The following is a 19413-nucleotide window of genomic DNA, read 5'->3' on the forward strand; positions in this document are numbered from 1 at the left end:
GGCATTCTCATTCTTCGACAGGTGTTTGAAAAAGCTGCGGCTTTTTCTTTTTTTACTTATGTCTCCCCTGTTGTTTCTCGCTGGCCCCATTTTGGTTGCGCTTCACTCAGCACCTACCACCTTGTTCACTGCTAGAGAGAGAGAGAGGTTTTTTGAGTTTCTCGAGTCCCACTGGCCTTTCACGGAAGTAGAAGGTGAGAATCCTTGTTAGAATAAAAGCCAAGTTGACTGAAAGTGTACAGTTTCAGAAGGAAGGTAAGGCAGGTCGTTTTGCTACACCCCTGTGGCTCACCCACCAGTAATTCTTCTTCCTTTCCTTGTGCTAGATGGATGGTGACGTCGTGGTCCCATTGTACACAAAGCTGTGGCGGAGGCATCCAGACCCGTCGGGTGACATGTCAAAAGCTGACAGCTGCAGGCAGCTCCATGCCCATGTCAAACGACGCATGTGCTCAACTTTCCAAGCGCCCGGTAGACACCCAGAGCTGCAACAGACAGCTGTGTGTTGAGTGGGCAACTTCTGCCTGGGGGCAGGTACGTACATGCTGTCACTGCTGCCAGTCATTGTTTGGAATTGTGAGGAGGTTAAAACGGGTTGAGAATGCATTTAAGAAATTGGGTTACTGTCTCTCTACTAGATGGCCCTGTGCAAGTCATCATCCCAGTGACCCACCTGTAAAACCACGGTGACCTGCCTCTCAGGATTGCTTCAGTGCAGGCAAAAATTAGTATTTTAACATGGTGTGTGTGTGTGTGTGTGTTTAAAAAGTTTGGTGTATATTAATCATAATAGCATTAAAGGAAATTGTAAGCGCATGTTGCTGTCACTCTTGGTTGACCCTAAAATGACGGCGTTAAGCCATATGTTTTAATGGATGTTGTTAAATATTAGCTGCACAGGGAAATTAAGTTTAGAGGAACCCAGTAATATCCTGATAAAATTATAATAGCCGTATGACTGCATCATCTGCAATATCCGGCCCATTACTGAGAATGATCACAGCATGGTAAGCCAATTTGAAAGAATAGCAAATAAAGTACGTCTTATGTCAGACAGGTAAAAAGGCCTTGTGGGTCAACTAGCAACGTTTATTCTACAATTCCTGATGAACCAGATGGACTTATAATTCCCTGGTTAAAAGACATTACACATTACATTACTGTCCATTACGCAGTATGCAGTGTTGAGCTGCCACAATGAGGGCAATGCTAGCCCATCCTGAAGAATACGGTTTGGTGGGGTGAAGAAGGATTGTAAGGTATCCTATGGCCAAATCAGACTTATTATTAGCTTTCATTTAGCTGATAACTGCATTAAAAACATGTGTATGCGCGCACACACACAAATTCTGCTTTGATAGATTTTAGAAAATGTTCCCTCCAGCATTGATTGACTTATCATGCTGCCATTTATTTAAAAAGGATCAGATCTTTCCTTGAAAAGCTGTGAGCGAATGGTCTAATTTGTACTTTCCCTGGAATGTCAGGTAAAGTTTATGTCTAGTTCCCCCAGAGGGATGGCTGTTAGTTTATAGCATCCCATGATGTCATATCCAAGCTCAATTATAAAAAGTTGTATGAATTCATCTGTTTCACCTGACCTTTCGGCTTTCTGATATAATATTTCTCCAACCAGAGAACAGGGAGAGGAGTTTCTCATGCATTGTGTAAACTTACAAGGCTCCATTCCCAGGCAGCCCTACAAATTGATTATTCTGATTACAATTAAGAACAGATTACTGGCCATGGATCAGTGCCATTTCACTATTGTATCACACAGTCCACTCAAGGAGACATCAGGTTCCGATTGGCCAAGCTCAATGATTACCTTTCCCAAAGTGCAGGGAAAATAAGCAGATTACATTGTCCCCTCTGCAAACAGACCCCCCCCCCCGGTCTCCTATCATTTAGTTTTGATGTAGGTGTCATGGCAGCCTCAAAGGCAGGAATTCCATGCAATCATTTCTCATAAGAATTAAGTACGTTCACTGTAACTCCAGTTTCACTCATATTAGTTTGCAGTGGAGATATTTGAGACTACAGATTTGAAGTCTGTTGTTGTTGTTCAGTCGTATAGTTATGTCCGACTCTTCATGACCCCATGGACCAGAGCACGCCAGACACTTCTGTCTTCCACTGCCTCCCACAGTTTAGTCAGACTCATGCTGGTAGCTTCAAGAACAGTGTCCAACCATCTCGTCCTCTGTCGTCCCCTTCTCCTTGTGCCCTCCATCTTTCCCAACATCAGGGTCTTTTCCAGGGAGTCTTCTCTTCTCATGAGGTGGCCAAAGTCTTGGAGCCTCAGCTTCATGATCTGTCCTTCCAGTGAGCACTCAGGGCTGATTTCCTTCAGAATGGAGAGGTTTGATCTTCTTGCAGTCCATGGGACTCTCAAGAGTCTCCTCCAGCACTATAATTCAAAAGCATCAATTCTTCGGCGATCAGCCTTCTTGATGGCCCAGCTCTCACTTCCATACATCACTACTGGGAAAACCATAGCTTTAACCATACGGACCTTTGTTGGCAAGGTGATGGCTCTGCTTTTTAAGATGCTGTCTAGGTTTGTCATTGCTTTTCTCCCAAGAATTTGAAGTCTAGGGCTGAGGAATTTAAAATGCTGTTTGTGAGCAGGCTGTTCAGAATAATGGGAGGGGAGTCAAAAGTTCCCTTGGGTGGATTGAGTCCCCTCTGAGAAGTAGTAGCTCTATTCAGGGTTGGATTGACTCCAGAGCTTTGGGGTGTTCACAGCATGATCGATCATTCAACTTCCAGACAATATAGTCATTTAAGCAGGCAATGTCCACAGTATTTGGTGAGGAATCAAGTTGGAGGTGATATCTGGCAATGAGCAGGAGCATACATCAAATCAATAGTCCTAATCCTGCAACACTCAACAGAACAAACCCCACCACTCTCAGTAATGTTGCCATTCCAGTGGGAGGGCAGCTAGCCGGCAGCTGACCACATCAGACCGAAGGGTGCTGGGCAATATGGTGTTTGTCTGGAATGAACCTACAGCTCCTTCATCCAAATTCTTACCGTCTCCAGTCTCGCCAGACCCCTCCAAGAGAGCTGGGGTCAGAAATGCAATGGTACACCTACTAGATAGAGCAGTTGGTGGAGCACATTCTTCAAGAAGAATGTGGCTCAGGGATCTAGTCTACCTTTACCACATCCAAGAAAGATAGATCACTCAGAATGGTATTAGACCTCAAGTTTTGCAACCAACTCATAAACACCACCGTTTTCAGGTGGAGACGTTACAGCCTATTCAGGAATATCTCCAAAGGGGGGGGCTTCATGTCTTCTGACTATCTGACAGAAGCCAACCTGCGCATTGTGGGAATATCCAGGGTGGCAGGAGAGGATATATTGTTTATTAATATCCTTCCTAACTTGCACTAGCAAGTTCCTTTACTTAGCAGAGTTTACATTCCCCTTTTTACATGCACAGCAGATAGCTGGTTGCAGGTTTGTGTGAGCCTCTCACTATTATACAATTCAGTCTGTCTCAGATTGAATTGTACATACCTGGTAAGTTCCCTTGAATCCCTCTTAAAAGAATAAAGACGCCACAGTGTTATTCAAAGTCAATAAAAGAAGTTTACTCACATCAGTTCACAGTTGGATTCCTGAAGGCAGACTTAGTTACAAATATGTACATGTGGATCTACCCCATATGGGGGAATGATCTCAGTGCTTCTGCTAGCTGAGAGCTAGCAGAGCAGTCCTAGCTGAAAGCTGGTCAAACGAAGAAGGAAGTCAAAAAGATAAAGTGTGCTGCGTGTCTTGTACTTTTATTACCTGGACAGGTAAGGCCACACCCACCTTCTATCACATGCAAAGGAAGGATGCTCCAGCCAAGAGGAACAGGAAGTTTTGACTGGCTGGACCAAACATTTCCCTGCGTGTCTTCTCTAGCATTACAAGGAATGTTGTACTTGGCTGCTTCTCATGGATCACATCCCACACACATTCCTATCCTTCCACCACAGCACAGGTTCCTCATGTTTGCCTACAACAGCTTTCACCTCCAATACGAAGCAATCTGGTTTGCCCTTGCCTCAGCCCAGAGAGCATTCACCTAGGTAGTGGCTAAGCCTATGTGCCTATTCCTGTGCCTGTGCCTATTCCCTTTTCCTTACCTCGAGGACATGATGATGGACTCTGCATCCCTGCACCAAACAACAGAAGACTTCATGTGACCCTGTCGGCCTTCTAGGATCACAACTTCATGATCAATTACAAGAAGGACAAGAGGCTATGAGATCTGGCAATGAGCAGGAGCCTAACTGATATATATTTCCACTGCCGAGTTCTTTTTAATTATTTTCATTTAGGCAGATCTCTAGTCATTGCCCATTGTTCCACACTGAGGGGAGTTTACCTTAGATCTGTGGAGAACCCTTCCGTGAAACTCTTTATGAATTCTCATTCACGACTTTTGTTACGTTTCTAGGACTTGCATTAATTGTCTCGTGCTTTTCGGTTACTTGTTTTTAAGGGGTTGCCTATAAATTACGAGTGGTAAAATGTCCGGCAAATGGGATAGAGTGACATTTGCCGTGTGGATCTCAAGCTGTAGGCCAACAAAATGGGAAAATGAGAGGGGAGTTTTCATTTGTCCTAAACTCTTGAATTTATAGCACCAACCAAGGCAGCTTGAAAGACTAATGTGTTTACTGTAGCATCAGTTTTCAGCGGCTCTGGCACACAAAAGTCCATGCTACCATTAATTTCCTGGTGCAACAAGACTCTTGTTGGTTTTGCTGAAACAGACCACCCTAGCTATGCTTCTGGAATTTAACAATAAATTATTGAATCATACATATCCCAGGCCACAGATCTGTAACAAAAGACAGGGAGCATCTGACTCATTTGCAGTGTTCCTTTAGCAGTACTGAAAGAAATGCATGCTATTTCTTCATTCTGCTGCAGCCCGCTCAATTTATGACCCACCAAGCTGAATTCAATATAACAGCCACATATTGTGGTGTGTCAGGTGCTTGGGAATTAACCCCCCAACACCTCTTTTACAATCCAGAACGAGCAACAAATAAATATTGATCAAGTCCTTGATAGGCTGCATTCTTTGATAATTATAATAAATAGTGCATGTCTGTTCTAAGTGCCCAGTTGTCTTTCTTAACAGTGTAATGGACCATGCATTGGATCTCGACTGGCTGTACAACACAGGCAGGTTTTCTGCCGGACCAGGGATGGGATATCTGTGCCTTCCGACCAATGCAGCTCCCTTCCGAGGTAAGCCCTGCTGATATTTTCAGAAACTGACACCATGTTTGCCAGTTGTGACACAGCATTATTTATGTTTGGAACTTTAAGTTTTAATCCTGTTGGGGGGGTGGAATTATTTATACCCCAGCCACTCTGGGCAGCTCCCAACGGAATATTTAAAGCACGATGAAACACCAAACATTAAAAGCTTCCCTAAACAGGGCTGCCTTCAGATGTCTTCTAAAAGTCATGTAGTTTTTTCTCTCCTTGACATCTGATGGGAGGGTGTTCCACAGGGCGGGCGCCACCAACAAGAAGGCCCTCTGCCTGGTTCCCTGTAACCTCACTTCTCGCAGGGAGGGAACCACCTTGGACCTGAACCTCAGTGTCCAGGTTGAATTATGGGGGTGGAGAGGCTCCTTCAGGTCTACTGGGCCAAGACCATTTAGGGCTTTAAAGGTCAGCACCAACACTTTGAATTGTGCTCGGAAACGTACTGGGAGCCAATGTAGATCTTTCAGGACCAGTGTTATGTGGTCTCTGCGGCCGCCCCCAGTCACCTGTTTCTTGTGGAGTGCGAACTACAACTATATATCTAACATCATCCCTTATCACAGAGGAATGCAAATGTATTCTCTCATATAGGAAGGGGTATTGCAACAGATTTTGGGAAGGAATCATTTATATTTTTTAGGGAAGGCCCATCTTTCCTGCAAGATCTAGTTACCTTGAATATGGTCACTTCATTACCCATGATAATGAGGACTTATGAAGAGAGTGAAATAACTCTACTTGATTTGGTTTATAGCTCATTAAAAAAAAGGAAACCAAGGCAAATCAGAGTCTGAGTAGCTCATCCTCTTCCCTAAGCAGCAAGCTTGAGAAGGGAAATGCCAATCCAAGATGGAAGTTCAGTCCTACTCTTCCTTTCCTGAATCCCACCACCATAACCATGAGAGTGCTGGAAAGGAGAAATTCCCAACCTGCCAGCATCTCAAGAAGGAAAAGTCATCAGGTCCCTGTTTGGGAAACATTTGTCCCCCCAAGCAAGGAAAGACAGGAGCTGGAAAGGGAGAAAGCCCATCCTGTAGGATGGGCATTAGTTAACATAGCAAGAGCCCTGCTAGATAAGCCAAAGGACAACCTGGCCCAGCATCGTGTTCTCAAAGTGGTCAACCAGATGCGTGTGAGAAGCCCACAAGCACCCTGGTCCCTTAAACCCCACCCATTTCAATGCTTCATCTAACAATTTCACCTGTCTCAAAATAAAGTCTACCAATACTGAGAATGCCCGGAGGCAATGTTACAATTTGCAAAGTAAATAAATCTAGGATAGGGTAGTTGTTGCTTTAGGGATAGATGGATTGGCTCATTAAAGGAGAAAATGAAAACATTGGCCAATCCTCTTCCGCTCTTTTCTTACTGGCAGACTATGTTTACATGTTATGATTTCACGTGGATGTAGAAAATGCCCAAGTATTGATACTGCACACACAATTCAGCTTCCAGAAAAGCTCGACTTTTCGTTTTATAAAGGGCAAGTGCCCAGCCCTTCTAATTATTAGAAAGAAATGCTTGAATGCATTTGGACAATCTCTGCTGGAACCCTGGAAGCCAGAGGGCATTGGCAGGATTCCAATGGCAGAAGGCAAGGTGTCTGTGCCTTTCACACATCCTCGCCTTTTCCTTATGACTTGCAAAACCAGAAGCAAATATGCAAAATCATACAGATGTCGGAATAAACCGTGCAAAATGATGGAAAGAGAACTGGGCTGTTTTGCTTGCCACTGTGGCATCATTGAATTTGGCTTACTTGTACGAAGGCAGGAGTAAGCCTGAACAAGAAAAAGGCTGGCCGCTTTTGAAGGTTTTTTGCTCCTCAGTCATTTGTGACTCCTCTTACAACTTCGTTTCGGGTTAGCAATTTTTTCAGGGCACCATTTGCACGTTGGCTTTCGGTTAATGGTTTGTTGCAAGAAATGGGTTAGCACTCTGCTGAGTTTCAGTTCTGGACTGTTAATGCTTGGCGAGTATGCAAAACTAAGAGGACCCAACCTATTTTCTGTTTCCTGCTTGGCAGGGGGTTGGACTCGATGGCCCTTGTGGTCTCTTCCAACTCTATGATTCTATGATTCTATTTCCTCTAAAAGCTACTCCTGCCTTGGTCCACAAGAGGCACAAGTAAGCCCAACTCAGTGATGCTACACTGGACAAGCAAAACCTAACCTTCAGGTAGGCACGATGGTACATTATCATTGTGCAGAATTCTGCATACTGTAGTGAATCATTCCATGTGTTTCTGTGTGTGTATATGCAGAGTGTAGGGACGCGGGTGGTGCCGTGAGTTAAACCACAGAGCCTAGGACTTACCGATCAGAAGGTCGGCGGTACGAATCCCCGCAACGGGGTGAGCTCCCATTGCTCGGTCCCTGCTCCTGCCAACCTAGCAGTTTGAAAGCATGTCAAAGTGCAAGTAGATAAATAGGTACCGCTCCAGCGGGAAGGTAAACGGCGTTTCCGTGCGCTGCTCTGGTTCGTCAGAAGCTGGCCACATGACCCGGAAGCTGTACGCTGGCTCCCTCGGCCAATAATGCGAGATGAGCGCTGCAACCCCAGAGTCGGCCACGACTGGACCTAATGGTCAGGGGTCCCTTTATATGCAGAGTGTACATCCTTCTGGTTGATTTGTCAAGACAGGGGACTGTCTCTGGTTTGACTCCTACTTGGCCAGACAAGGGTCAGCCTTTCCTGAAAGGCTCGTACAGGTGTTGTTTTTAAGAATATTTCTGCAGTAGTATTGTATCTCTTCTGTTTGCCAAAAGGCCTCTGAGCACGCAGAACTGCTGGACAGATGCTTGCGGAGTGCACTGGAGGGTCAGTCTGTGGACTCTGTGCACGGCTACCTGCGGGAACTACGGCTTCCAGTCGAGACGAGTGGAATGTGTGCGTGTCCGCACCAACAAACCTGTGCAAGAGCACTACTGCGCCTGGAGACCGAGGCCGGCTAACTGGCAGCGCTGCAACATCACTCCCTGTGAAAATAGTACGTCTTTCCAACTTAGCACTGCACTCGCTGGGGAAAGCCACTGTCTGAAAATGCAGATTCTGGGGACTGGTTCACAGGTCATCCTCTGCCAGGTGGTCACAGCTGGTTGTGCATGAATTTCACTACACTGCTGATTCTCCAGATTTCTAATCAGATTATATATGATAAAGTTCTCATCACTACCCGGCAGAACATCATGAAAGACTAGCTTACAGAACAGTTGCATGTAAAGCACAATTACATTACAGTGGTACCTCGGGTTAAGTACTTAATTCGTTCTGGAGGTCCGTTCTTAACCTGAAGCACCACTTTAACTAATGGGGCCTCCTGCTGCTGCCACACCGCCGGAGCATGATTTCTGTTCTCATCCTGAAGCAAAGTTCTTAACCCGAGGTACTATTTCTGGGTTAGCGGAGTCTGTAACCTGAAGCGTATGTAACCCGAGGTACCACTGTACTATATAAATAAAGCTCTGTGGTTATTCTTTATAGACATTGTCGCAGGATAATCCCATATGTAGGTTGAAATATGTACTGATTCATATATATGAATATATATTTGCATAATCTTTTTTCTCACAGCTCCTTTGTTTTGGAGTTCTAGAGAGGCCCCAAGATTCACCTTGCAAGCTGTGCATTAAAAAAAAAATTATGATCTGTTTCTGCATCATGCCACGCTCTCTCCCATTCAATCTGTGTTTCAGTTTGACCTGCATTTCAGGTTTTAACCTGTTCTGTATATATATTTAAAAAGCTGTGTGTTCCCCATTCACTATAATGGAGTATCTAAAAACAGCTCTAACTTTCTCTGCCTTTGGCCAAAGCGAATGAAATGTTCAAGCCCAAGAGCGCCTGCAGATTGGATTAAGCCTGACAAATTGCAGACAAAAAAGTTATGGGGCTTTTTTGGGTGGGGGGAAGTAAACAGCCAATAGTTCTGTCTTAAGTTCTGTGAAAGAAATGGCCCTAAATGTTGCAACGGTAATGAAATGATAGGAAGATAGGAACTTTGCAGAGAGAAGCTGTAAAACCAGTCAACATATGAGATGCAAGGTAATGAATTCTTCTCTCTCTCTCTTTTATGCAATAATGCAATGATTCTCTCTTTTCTCTTTTTCCTAGTCGAGTGCAGAGATACCACCAGGTACTGTGAGAAGGTGAAGCAGCTGAAGCTCTGCCAGCTCGCACAATTCAAATCACGGTGCTGTGGGACGTGTGGAAAAGCATAAAGGTGGCAGGCAGAGAACCATCTGATGAATTTGGCACCACCAGCCCCCACCCTCTGCTTTGTTACTGAGAAGGGCTTCTTCATAAAAAGGAAAAATTGGAAATGGAATGGCCTTATCTTCCATTTTATTTATTTATTTTTTCCTCTCCCCCCCCCTTTTTTTGTTTCCGCTTTTTTCAAAATCCCTTTCTTAAACTGAAGTCTTTGTAAAGACCTTGACAAGGTTTCCCTTCTATAAGGAGACAAACGCAGCAAGTCACAGAATTCGTTATGAGGGTGCAGACCAAAAACAAAAGGAAAGAGAGCACCGGAGAGAGGAGAGTCTGGAATGATGGAACGCCCTAGAAGACTTCAAGGCTGCCCTTTGTGGACAGAAGGAACCTGCGGAAACCAACCCTGAGTAACTGGACTCAGCAAACGCCTAGCGAAATTGCCAGTACCTTGAGTCAAGAGTGGAACGCGACATTCACCCCTGCACAAACGAAGGGTGGAAGGAAAGGGGGTGTCATGTTGAAGAATGGATTAGCCTTTAGTTGACCCTGGAAGACTTGCTCACATAAGGTGAATAGATATGACCATCTGCTAAAAGGAGTAGCTTCCCATGTAGTGCATTTCACCACATGGACATGGGAAGGAACAGCCACCCACCGCTGGGCAAAGAGGAATTTACCCTGTACCATTGCAGTCAGAAATACGGGGAAGCAAGGGAGAGGGAAAATTCTGCTACTCGCCATTGGGGCAGGGATGCTGCAGCCCAACAGCTTCCCAAATGGTTGTGTGTTCATGTGGTCAGCAGTTCCGTATATTCATCCGCCATGGGTTTTGTATAGCTGTTTCTCTGTTGCCTTACCACCTGGGCCTCCCTGCTTTTGGGTTATGCTCAGGAGGCACAGTCCAAGTCTCAAAATACTGCATTGGCACAAGCTCCATTCAACGTGGCATTAAAAACAGGGGGAGCAATGCAAAGGGTATATCTGTTAATCCCAATCACAAAAAAGAGTCTTGAAAGAAATGATGCACCAAAGGCTTGCCCTCTTGTCACATTTCAGTTGATTTCTGTTCATTGTCCCTGGTACCTTGGTTTTCAAACAGAATGCATTCCGGAAGTCCGTCCAACTCCCAAAATGTTCAGAAACCAAGGCGTGGCTTCTGATTGCCTGCAGGAGTGTCCTGCAGCCAATCGGAAGCCATGCCGGACATTCAGCTTCCGAGGCAAAGTTGGCAAACCAGAACACCCACTTCCAGGTTTGCGACGTTCGAGTTCCAAGTTGTTCGTGAACGAAGCTGTTCAAAAACCAAGGTACGACTGTATAGACTCTTGTTTTTTAAAACACACACACAAAATATTCTCAATAAATACTGAATATGTGCAATGATATTCACATACTAATAGGACACTTGATCAATTTTAGACCGGATGAAACTGGAATAAGAGCCCAGGTTCAAAATTCCTGAAGCAATTATCTGGTTTAGCTGGTGCTAATAAAAATTAAATTGGAACATAATTGAGAGTTAATGATTAAAATAGGATCTAGATTGGGCAGGTGCATAGATGCAATAGTGCATACTGAGTGTTAAAAAAATTTGAAGAAGAGTGTGGGACATAGTCCAGAAAAAGAAATACCATGAGCCATCTGTAGCTAACAGTACAGAATAAAAGTATACAGGTTAAAAATGCAAAAGTGTGTAACTCTTGAATGTGACTTGAGATTCGTACAACGCAGCCATCTCCACCCACCTGCTGGCCCAGAATTGGCACACAATCAGGTATTTCTCACTATGAGGATATTAAGGCTAAACACACCCTGTCGGAATTCCCACAAGTTCAGCATCATGTTTAAAACAGTAGCACCTGACCATGCAGCATGGGCATGTTAGTACACCTGGACCATCGATCCACGGCATGGGGCCACAGCATGAATTGATGTGAATGGCCTACTTTAAGCATGATGCTGAATGCGCTGCTTCTGACAAAGGTAAGCGTTCCCGTAACTGGGGGGACGTGGCTGTGCTGCCCTCTCATTTGAAGCAGATCTCAGACAAAAAGGACTCCCTTTGGAGGAAGGACAAGATAAATGTTGAATAAGTATAGGACTATCAGTCTAGGTGGTCCCTGAGCCACACGCCCACTTTAGTGAAACATATGGCCAATAAACGTTTTCGGGGTCAGGTATGAAGCAGGCTTCAGCTGGACTACTTTGACCAAAGTCCATGCGCATCTCATGCACATTTTGAGATTTGGAAGTGTGCATCCAACAGGTTCTCGCAGTAGGTGCATGTTTCCCCCCGTGAATGGCTCAGTTAGGGTTTGGCAGATTTGAAGAAGAAGAGAAGAATAGTTTGGATTTGATATCCCGCTTTATCACTACCCTAAGGAGTCTCAAAGCGGCTAACAATCTCCTTTCCCTTCCTCCCCCACAACAAACACTCTGTGAGGTGAGTGGGGCTGAGAGACTTCAGAGAAGTGTGACTGGCCCAAGGTCACCCAGCAGCTGCATGTGGAGGAGCGGAGATGCGAACCCGTTTCACCAGATTACAAGTCCACTGCTCTTAACCACTACACCACACTGGCTCTGCAGGTTGTCAAATAGGTGTTGGCCTACAACACAGCTCATGTGGGTTGCGTGAGCATGACTTCCAGGCTGCAAACAGCAGGTGGGCCAGCGGGCGATGTTGTGGGACTGCAGCCAGTATGCCTGCACAGCAACCTATGCAGCCTGCAGCCCCCGGCCCCAAAGTGAAGCAGAAAGAACAAGTTTCTGCAATAAATAGCATTGATCCTATGTGTGCTTTGAGCTCTCTAGGGGATGGGTGAAGGCCACCTTTTGCATTCTGACCTGTATCCATCACAATCAGCGCCGTTTCCATTCCACTGCAGTTCAGTTTCTGTCAAATGCTACATTATGTCCGCTAGTTAATGTACCTTACACTCGTTTCAGTGTAAAGGGAATGCCAAAACCATTTTTAAAATGCTGTTAACTTGCCTGCTTGCTTGCAGACTCAGAAACAGCAGCAATGTGAATGAACACGGATCTTACTTGCTCAATTCATTTCTGCTCCTGACTGCAGACAAACACACAAGCTGCAGCAGATTCCGCTTCCTTTTCCGTTTTTGTCAGAATTCCCTGACATCCCTATAGGTGTCTAGCAGATTTATATATCCGGGATCTAGTGCCACAAAGCACTGCACCTCTTCAAGCCAAGGAAAATAAAAGGCTGTTTAGAAAGAAGCCCCCACGTCAGTGGGGCAAGGCAGCGGGGAGGCCTGGCTTGCAACCTTTAGCTTTGTGCGGCTCTCGTCCTTTGGTTGAGCACCAGGTTCTATAAAAGGGCTTAGCTGTGCCTCAGGTGTCTCTGTGGGGGCCCAGGGCTTGTGCTGAAGTCATAAAACGCAGCTCAAGTGCTGAAGGTAGCATTGACAGGTTGCAGCTTTTATTACCTGCCAATTCTAAAGCAAGTCTGGAAGTTCTCTGGTGAGGCCAGCATCAGGTCCGACAGATTAAATTGCCTCCGGTTTTGGGTCATTCCAAAATGTATCTGGCAGGGAATACGTGCTCTCTCTCTCTCTCTTTCAGATGGGTCTCTGAGCTATTGTGTTGCTATGAATCAAAGTGACGTTTATTTAAAAAAGAAGAAGAATGTCTTTCTATGTATGTAAATGTATCTTTTTTTGTATATTTATTAGAATTTCTTGTATAAAAAGTGCAATATGAATAATTGTACATTATGTTGTTCAGATGAAACTATTTAGGAGGAGGAGCTATTCTGTTATCCCTCTGCAATGTGTTTTTGTTGTACCAGTGATAATGTATATCCCCTCCCCTCCCCAAATTCTAAATCAGCACTTCTTGTTTAATATTGACTGAGTTTCAGCGCATACAGAGTAAATTGCAACAACTGGGAGGCAAGGGTGGGGTGGGTTTTTTTTTATTAGTTTAAATTAATTAAATTTAATTAATTAATTAAAAAAAACCAAGGAGTTACCAAGAGAACGACCAGCAGCTTACTTAATAATGATGTGGCGGCTGTTTTCCGACAGCAATAACTGGCGAGAAATGCAGCGGTAATATCAGCCTTTGGTAGGGTTGCCATATTTTGAAGAGCAAATTAAATGCAATTTTTCTCAAAAATTTACCCCTGAAAAAGAGGACGTGTCCTGGAAAAAGAGGACGCATGGCAACCATGCAGCAGCTACCTCTTTTATAGTCATTATGCAATAACTCTGCTCCAAGGGATCTCGGAGCTTAAAGCCCCGGTGGACCAGCATGCCTGGGGCTCTCACCCAAGCAGACCTCCCCCACAAAAAAAATTAGCGCAGAGTGAAGCTCCACGCACACATTCCTTTGTTGCCCCCTTTCATTCATGTGACGCTGTGGGTGGGCATCACAGAGGGGCCTGCGCCTGCAAGGACTCTCCAAGGCAAGGCCTACAGAAATCCAGGATCGTACCGCTGTATTTCGTGGTGCTGAGTTGCACTCAGAGGCTGACTCGGCCGCTCTGCCCCCCTTTGCACACCATGGCCAGGGTCCTCTGCGCAGAACGCCTGTGCTAAGTCCCGCCGGGTCTTGCAGGTTTGTTAACTGTGCAGAGGCTTGCAGCCTATGAATGTAATTTCAAATGTAATTTGTCTGATGAATTCCAACCTGAGAGCATCAGTGTACATTTATTAGGGTTGGAAAATATTACAGGAGGCGGCTTCCCTCCCCTTTAAAAAAACAAAATCAAAAAACTTGATTATATAATTTTTTTTGTACAAATAATGCATCTTATTTATTTACTCCCTCTTGTCTCATCTCGTTCTTTATAAACCATACGGATGCCTTGGAATTTAGAAACAGCTCAGGCTTCATTTCTGTCTGAGATCTGAAGAGAAGTATCAAAACCCTTGGGCTGTGTACATTTAAAATCCCCTGCCCCCCCCCAAAAAAAAATCTGGGAGCTGTACCTTGTTAAGGGTGCTGGGAATTAGAGCTCCGTGAGGAGAAAACTACAGTTCTTCATATTCTTTGAGAGAAGAGATGTGTTTTAATAGCCAATTTAAATGTGACCTTAGGCTTTGGTTTCCAGGCAAGAGGGTGGATTTAACATTAGGCAAATGACTTAAGTTTCCTTCTCCAGCCCCCTAAGGGACCCGAAACTGAAACCCTAATTAGAAAACCCAAAGTACTGTTGTGCAGATGAGAAACAAATAGTAGCCATGGTGAATGATAATGCAGCAAACGAAACTCTTTAGCACCTGCCCTCATGTCAGCCATCGTTATCTGCCTGAATTTAAAGGGCACCAAAAAGAATTTTGGCCCACTTTAAAACCGAAGGCTGGTTCGTTGCATGTGAACAATCCCGATGCCAATGAAATATCTGCCAAATTGGGGGGGGGGGGGGGACAGGGAACCAGGGCTTCCTTCTGCCCAACAAGCAGTGCTGCATCCCACTTGCAGTAGATTTACAAAAGGAGGGTTAGCACCATATGAAATGGCTTCTCTCTTATTTTATGGCAGCCTCTCCCTTTTAAGATACCAGAGTGAAGCTTCTGTCCTGGGAGGCTTGTTCTTGGCTGAGCTTTGATTTTATATATATATATATATATATATATATATATATATATATATATATATATAATGTGTGTGTGTTTAATGTCAACACTGATGCGCTTTCCACAGGTTCGGGCAGGAGCATCTCCCAGCCCTACCGGGAGATGCTGGAGATTGAAACAGACCACCTGCATGCAAAGCATTTACTCTACCACTGAAATACCACCCTTCCAAAGCCTGATCCTAAACATTTTTATCCTTACATACTCTCCAACATTTCTCTGATGGAAATAGGGACGTCCTATTCCATAATTATAATTTTCTTATTTATACCTCGCCCATCCAGGTATAAGTGCCACAGCCACTCAGGGCAACTTCCAACATATATGAAAACTTAATAAACATTAAACATTAGAAAACTTCCCTATAGGTAAAGGACCCCTGGACGGTTAAGTCCAGTCAAAGGCGGCTTTGGGGTGTGGCGCTCATCTTACTTTCAGGCCAAGGGAGCCAGCATTTGTCCACAGACAGCTTTCTGGGTCATGTGGCCAACATGACTAAACCGCTTCTGGCACAATGGGACACTGTGATGGAAACGAGAGCACACGGAAACGCCATTTACCTTCCCACCGCAGCAGTACCTATTTATCTACTTGCACCGGCATGCTTTCGAACTGCTAGGTTGGCAGGAGCAGGGACCGAGCAACAGGAGCTCACCCCGTTGCGGGGATTGGAACTGCTGACCTTCCGATTGGCGAGCCCAAGAGGCTCAGTGGTTTAGACCACAGCACATCCCCATACAGGGCTACCTTCAGATGTCTGCTACAGATTGTATCTCCTTGACTCGGGGGGGGGGGTTGCATAACTCCGTACCCTCCGAAATTTCTCCAATTAAAATAGAAACATCCCTATACCCTCCAGCATTTCTCAAATGAAAATAGTGACATCCTAAAGAAAAGCAGCACATTCCGGAATCAAATCGGAAACAGGGACGGCTTCTGTAAATCCAGGACTGTCCCTGGAAAATAGGGACACTTGGAGGGTATGTCCTTACATAAATCTAATGTTCACAGGATAGTGGTCTTAGATCCCTATGAAAGCTTATCATGGCTTAGAGTTCTTCCTTCAAAGGACTAAACGCTACGGCATGTCTAAAGTCCGTTTCAGGGGGCCTGCCAGTTGGTCAACAACTTTGGGGTAAAATTCTAAAAAAAGCTCAACAACTTCAATCCTAAAAAAACAACTTTGGTCGGCCCTCACGGCCCTTCACCTCGTCAAATCTGGCCCTCTTTGAAAAAAGACACCACTGATAAAGGGTAAAATAGCTGATTATCTACGATAACAAACAAATATGGTGCATATGTGTCTGGCTGAGAAGAAATTAAAGTGCTGGGAGAGGCTGTGATTTGAAATACAAAACATTTGCTTTTGAGTGGGTAATTATTATGATCGCTGTGGCTGCACGCCCTGCACTGTAAATATGCTTGCAACAAAATCATGTGGGAATTGAGAAATCAATTTCTTCTGCACACACGGGCGCTCCTCTGATCCTATAAAACAGTCTGCTGCCTCTCAGTCCCTCATGACCATTGGGATGATCTCATGCTTCAATCCAGAAGGTCAACCCAAACAAACAGAAACGCTATGTAAACCGAAGAGACCGGAGAAACGGAGAACAATTTAATTACTAATGAAGGAACCAAGAACTTGCTCCTTGTTACTTAAGGAAATGCTTCAATGGTCAGATCGAAGGTTGCTATTCCCTCCCCCACTTTACCCAAAATTATTTGTTAAGCCTAAATTATTGGTTTAAGTAAATATTCTGCGAGGTTGGTAGTGCAACGTTTATGGGGCTGGTTTTCTACAAACCCAGAGGTCCAACCTAGTGGTTTTTATTACCAAGTAAGACAGAAAGCTATCTTTCAACTTGCTGAGACGTATCATAGCAGGAGGAAAGCCACAACGCAGGGAATGGTTAACCAATAGCCAGGAGGACGAAATACAGTCGTACCTTAGAAGTCGAACGGAATCAGTTCCAGAAGCCCATTCGACTTCCAAAACATTCAGAAACCAAAGCATGGCACCTGCAGCCAATCAGAAGCCACGGATGCCCGTCAGACGTTCAGATTCCAAAAATAGTTTGCAAACCAGAAAATTCACTTCTGGGTTTGTGGCATTCAGGAGCCAAAACATTTGAGAACCAAACTGTACGAAAACCAACAGTTGCTGCAAACCCCCTTAAGCAAAACTAAGACTGAATGCATGAGCCATGATTTCCACTAAGCAGAATATAAAATGCTGATGTTCTCTGGACTTGCCATATAACCAGGAAATTTTGGACAAATAATACTCCCCACAGAAAGAGGTTTGGGATATCAGATTCCTGCCTGAGTAAGTGCCTCCAGTGGCCACTTATGTAAATCTCCAAAAAGAGGGCACAGATTTAAACAACACTGATATGCATCTTGATTTTCATGTACAGTGGTACCTTGGTTCTCAAACTTAATCTGTTCCGGAAGTCCGTTCCAAAACCAAAGCGTTCCAAAACCAAGGTGTGCTTTCCCATAGAAAGTAATGCAAAACGAATTAATCCATTGCATACTTTTAAAAACAACCCCAAAAACAGCAATTTAACATGCATTTTACTATCTAATGAGACCATTGATCCATAAAATGAAAACAATAAACAATGTACTGCAGTCACACAATCAATCAATCAATCAGTAGCTGAACTGGGTTCCACACAGTCACAAAAACCAAACAAAGAAGAGCTACAAAAACAAAAATGCAAAATAAATAGCAAAAACTGGCAGACCTCAGTGTAACTCTCAAAACGGAAGTGTGGCACTCAAAATGGAGCACGTTTGGCTTCTGAGAAAAGTTTGCAAACTGAAACACTTACTTCCTGGTTTGCAGTGTTTGGGTTCCAAGTTGTTTGAGTACCAAGGCGTTTGAGAACCAAGGTACCACTGTATATTTTATTCTTCTGCTTGATTTATATCCCACCTTTTCTCCAAAGAGCTCAAGGTGCCCCAGGGGCTTTTCCTCCACTATTTATGCTCCCAAGAATCCTGTGAGGCAGGTCCAGCTAAGAGACAGGGACTGGCCCAAGGAAACCCAACGAGTTAAGTGCAGATTTGAACCCTGGTCTCCTCCAGGTGCTAATCCAACACTCTAACCAGTACACCACACTGTCCCTCCACAGGCCTTGTGTCAAGTGAGATCAATACGATACGATAATCTTTATTGTCATTGTCCCATACAGAACAAAATTGAAAAATCTACATAAGACATTCAAAAACCAACAAGCCTGCTATCCCAATCTGGTTAGCCCCCTAAAAACTCTGATACCCCATTTTTAAATACAATATACTCCCATAGAGATTCCTTATACGGCGTTTAAAACCAAAATCGCATTTGGGTAGAAACTGTTTCTCAGGCGGCTAGTCCTAGTTCTGCATCGTCTACACAGACTAGTGGAAAAAAGACAGTCACGGAACCAAGAAATTACACAGAACAAATGAAATTACCGTGAAAATCCCTGAAACAAGAAGTAATCGACTATAGAATTACTTCAAAAAATTACTTCAAACTCAGAAAATTACTTCAAACTCAAAAAAACAGGGTTTTAAGAGAATCGAGCAATCTAAAAATCCAATACATTTCCTTCTGTAGTAATTTCTTTCTTAAAATATCCGTATTTATCTCAGGAGTTTGATGTTTATAAATGATAAACCATCGTATTCATAATAAAGTGATGGAAGCACCTCTTACTTCTCATTTCTTAGAAACCAAACATAAGGCAACGGATTTCAGATGGTTTATCATTTTAGATTTGGTTCCTTAATTCCATCAGGTCTCAACTCTTATATTGACTTTAGTTCCTTATTGTAATCTCTTATAACTCTATTTAAACAATATTCTTGTTATTCTTTACAAACTTTGGCAACCACGCCCTATGCTTGAACTAGATGGTCTGTCCCTTTAAAAATTATTTCACCTTACAATATAAAAATCTGTGATTGGGAACACCCTATATCATTCTTTAACATCAACAGTCAGGAGCGCTTCAGCCCTGTTTTTGAGTCTGTTTGAAACTTAAAACCTCAATTTCTCAGTAGGGCTATGTTCAAAACTTGTTTGAGTCTCTGCCCTATTTTTGAGTTTGTTTGAAACTTCAAATCTCTTTCTTATTACTACTGCTTGGTTCTCTTAAATAGGGTTTTATTTAAAACTTTTTTGAGTTTCTGCCCTGTTTTTTGAGTTTGTTTGAAACTTTAAAACCTCAATTTCTTATCACTACTGCTCGATTCTCTTAAATAGGGCTCTTGAGCTTGTTTGATATCACTTAAAATCTTATAATTTCTTTATTTC

At 43.9% G+C, this 19413-nt stretch overlaps 1 protein-coding gene across 3 annotated transcripts in view; it reads left to right on the forward strand.

Annotated features, from left to right (window-relative positions):
* ADAMTSL1 (ADAMTS like 1) overlaps positions 1 to 14286 on the forward strand; it is a 496501-nt gene extending 482215 nt beyond the window's left edge. For all 3 annotated transcript variants that reach the window (XM_079959104.1, XM_079959106.1, XM_079959105.1), the window contains 4 exons: positions 327 to 534; positions 5153 to 5262; positions 8058 to 8278; positions 9403 to 14286. In XM_079959104.1, coding sequence (XP_079815230.1) covers positions 327 to 534; positions 5153 to 5262; positions 8058 to 8278; positions 9403 to 9509 — 646 coding nt within the window. In that variant the 3' untranslated portion in view covers positions 9510 to 14286. The remainder of the gene's footprint in view (positions 1 to 326; positions 535 to 5152; positions 5263 to 8057; positions 8279 to 9402) is intronic.
* Positions 14287 to 19413: the final 5127 nt, after the last annotated feature.

The sequence above is a fragment of the Podarcis cretensis genome, assembly GCF_951804945.1.
Source record: "Podarcis cretensis genome assembly, chromosome: 17".
NCBI classification, from domain to species: Eukaryota; Metazoa; Chordata; class Lepidosauria; order Squamata; family Lacertidae; genus Podarcis; species Podarcis cretensis.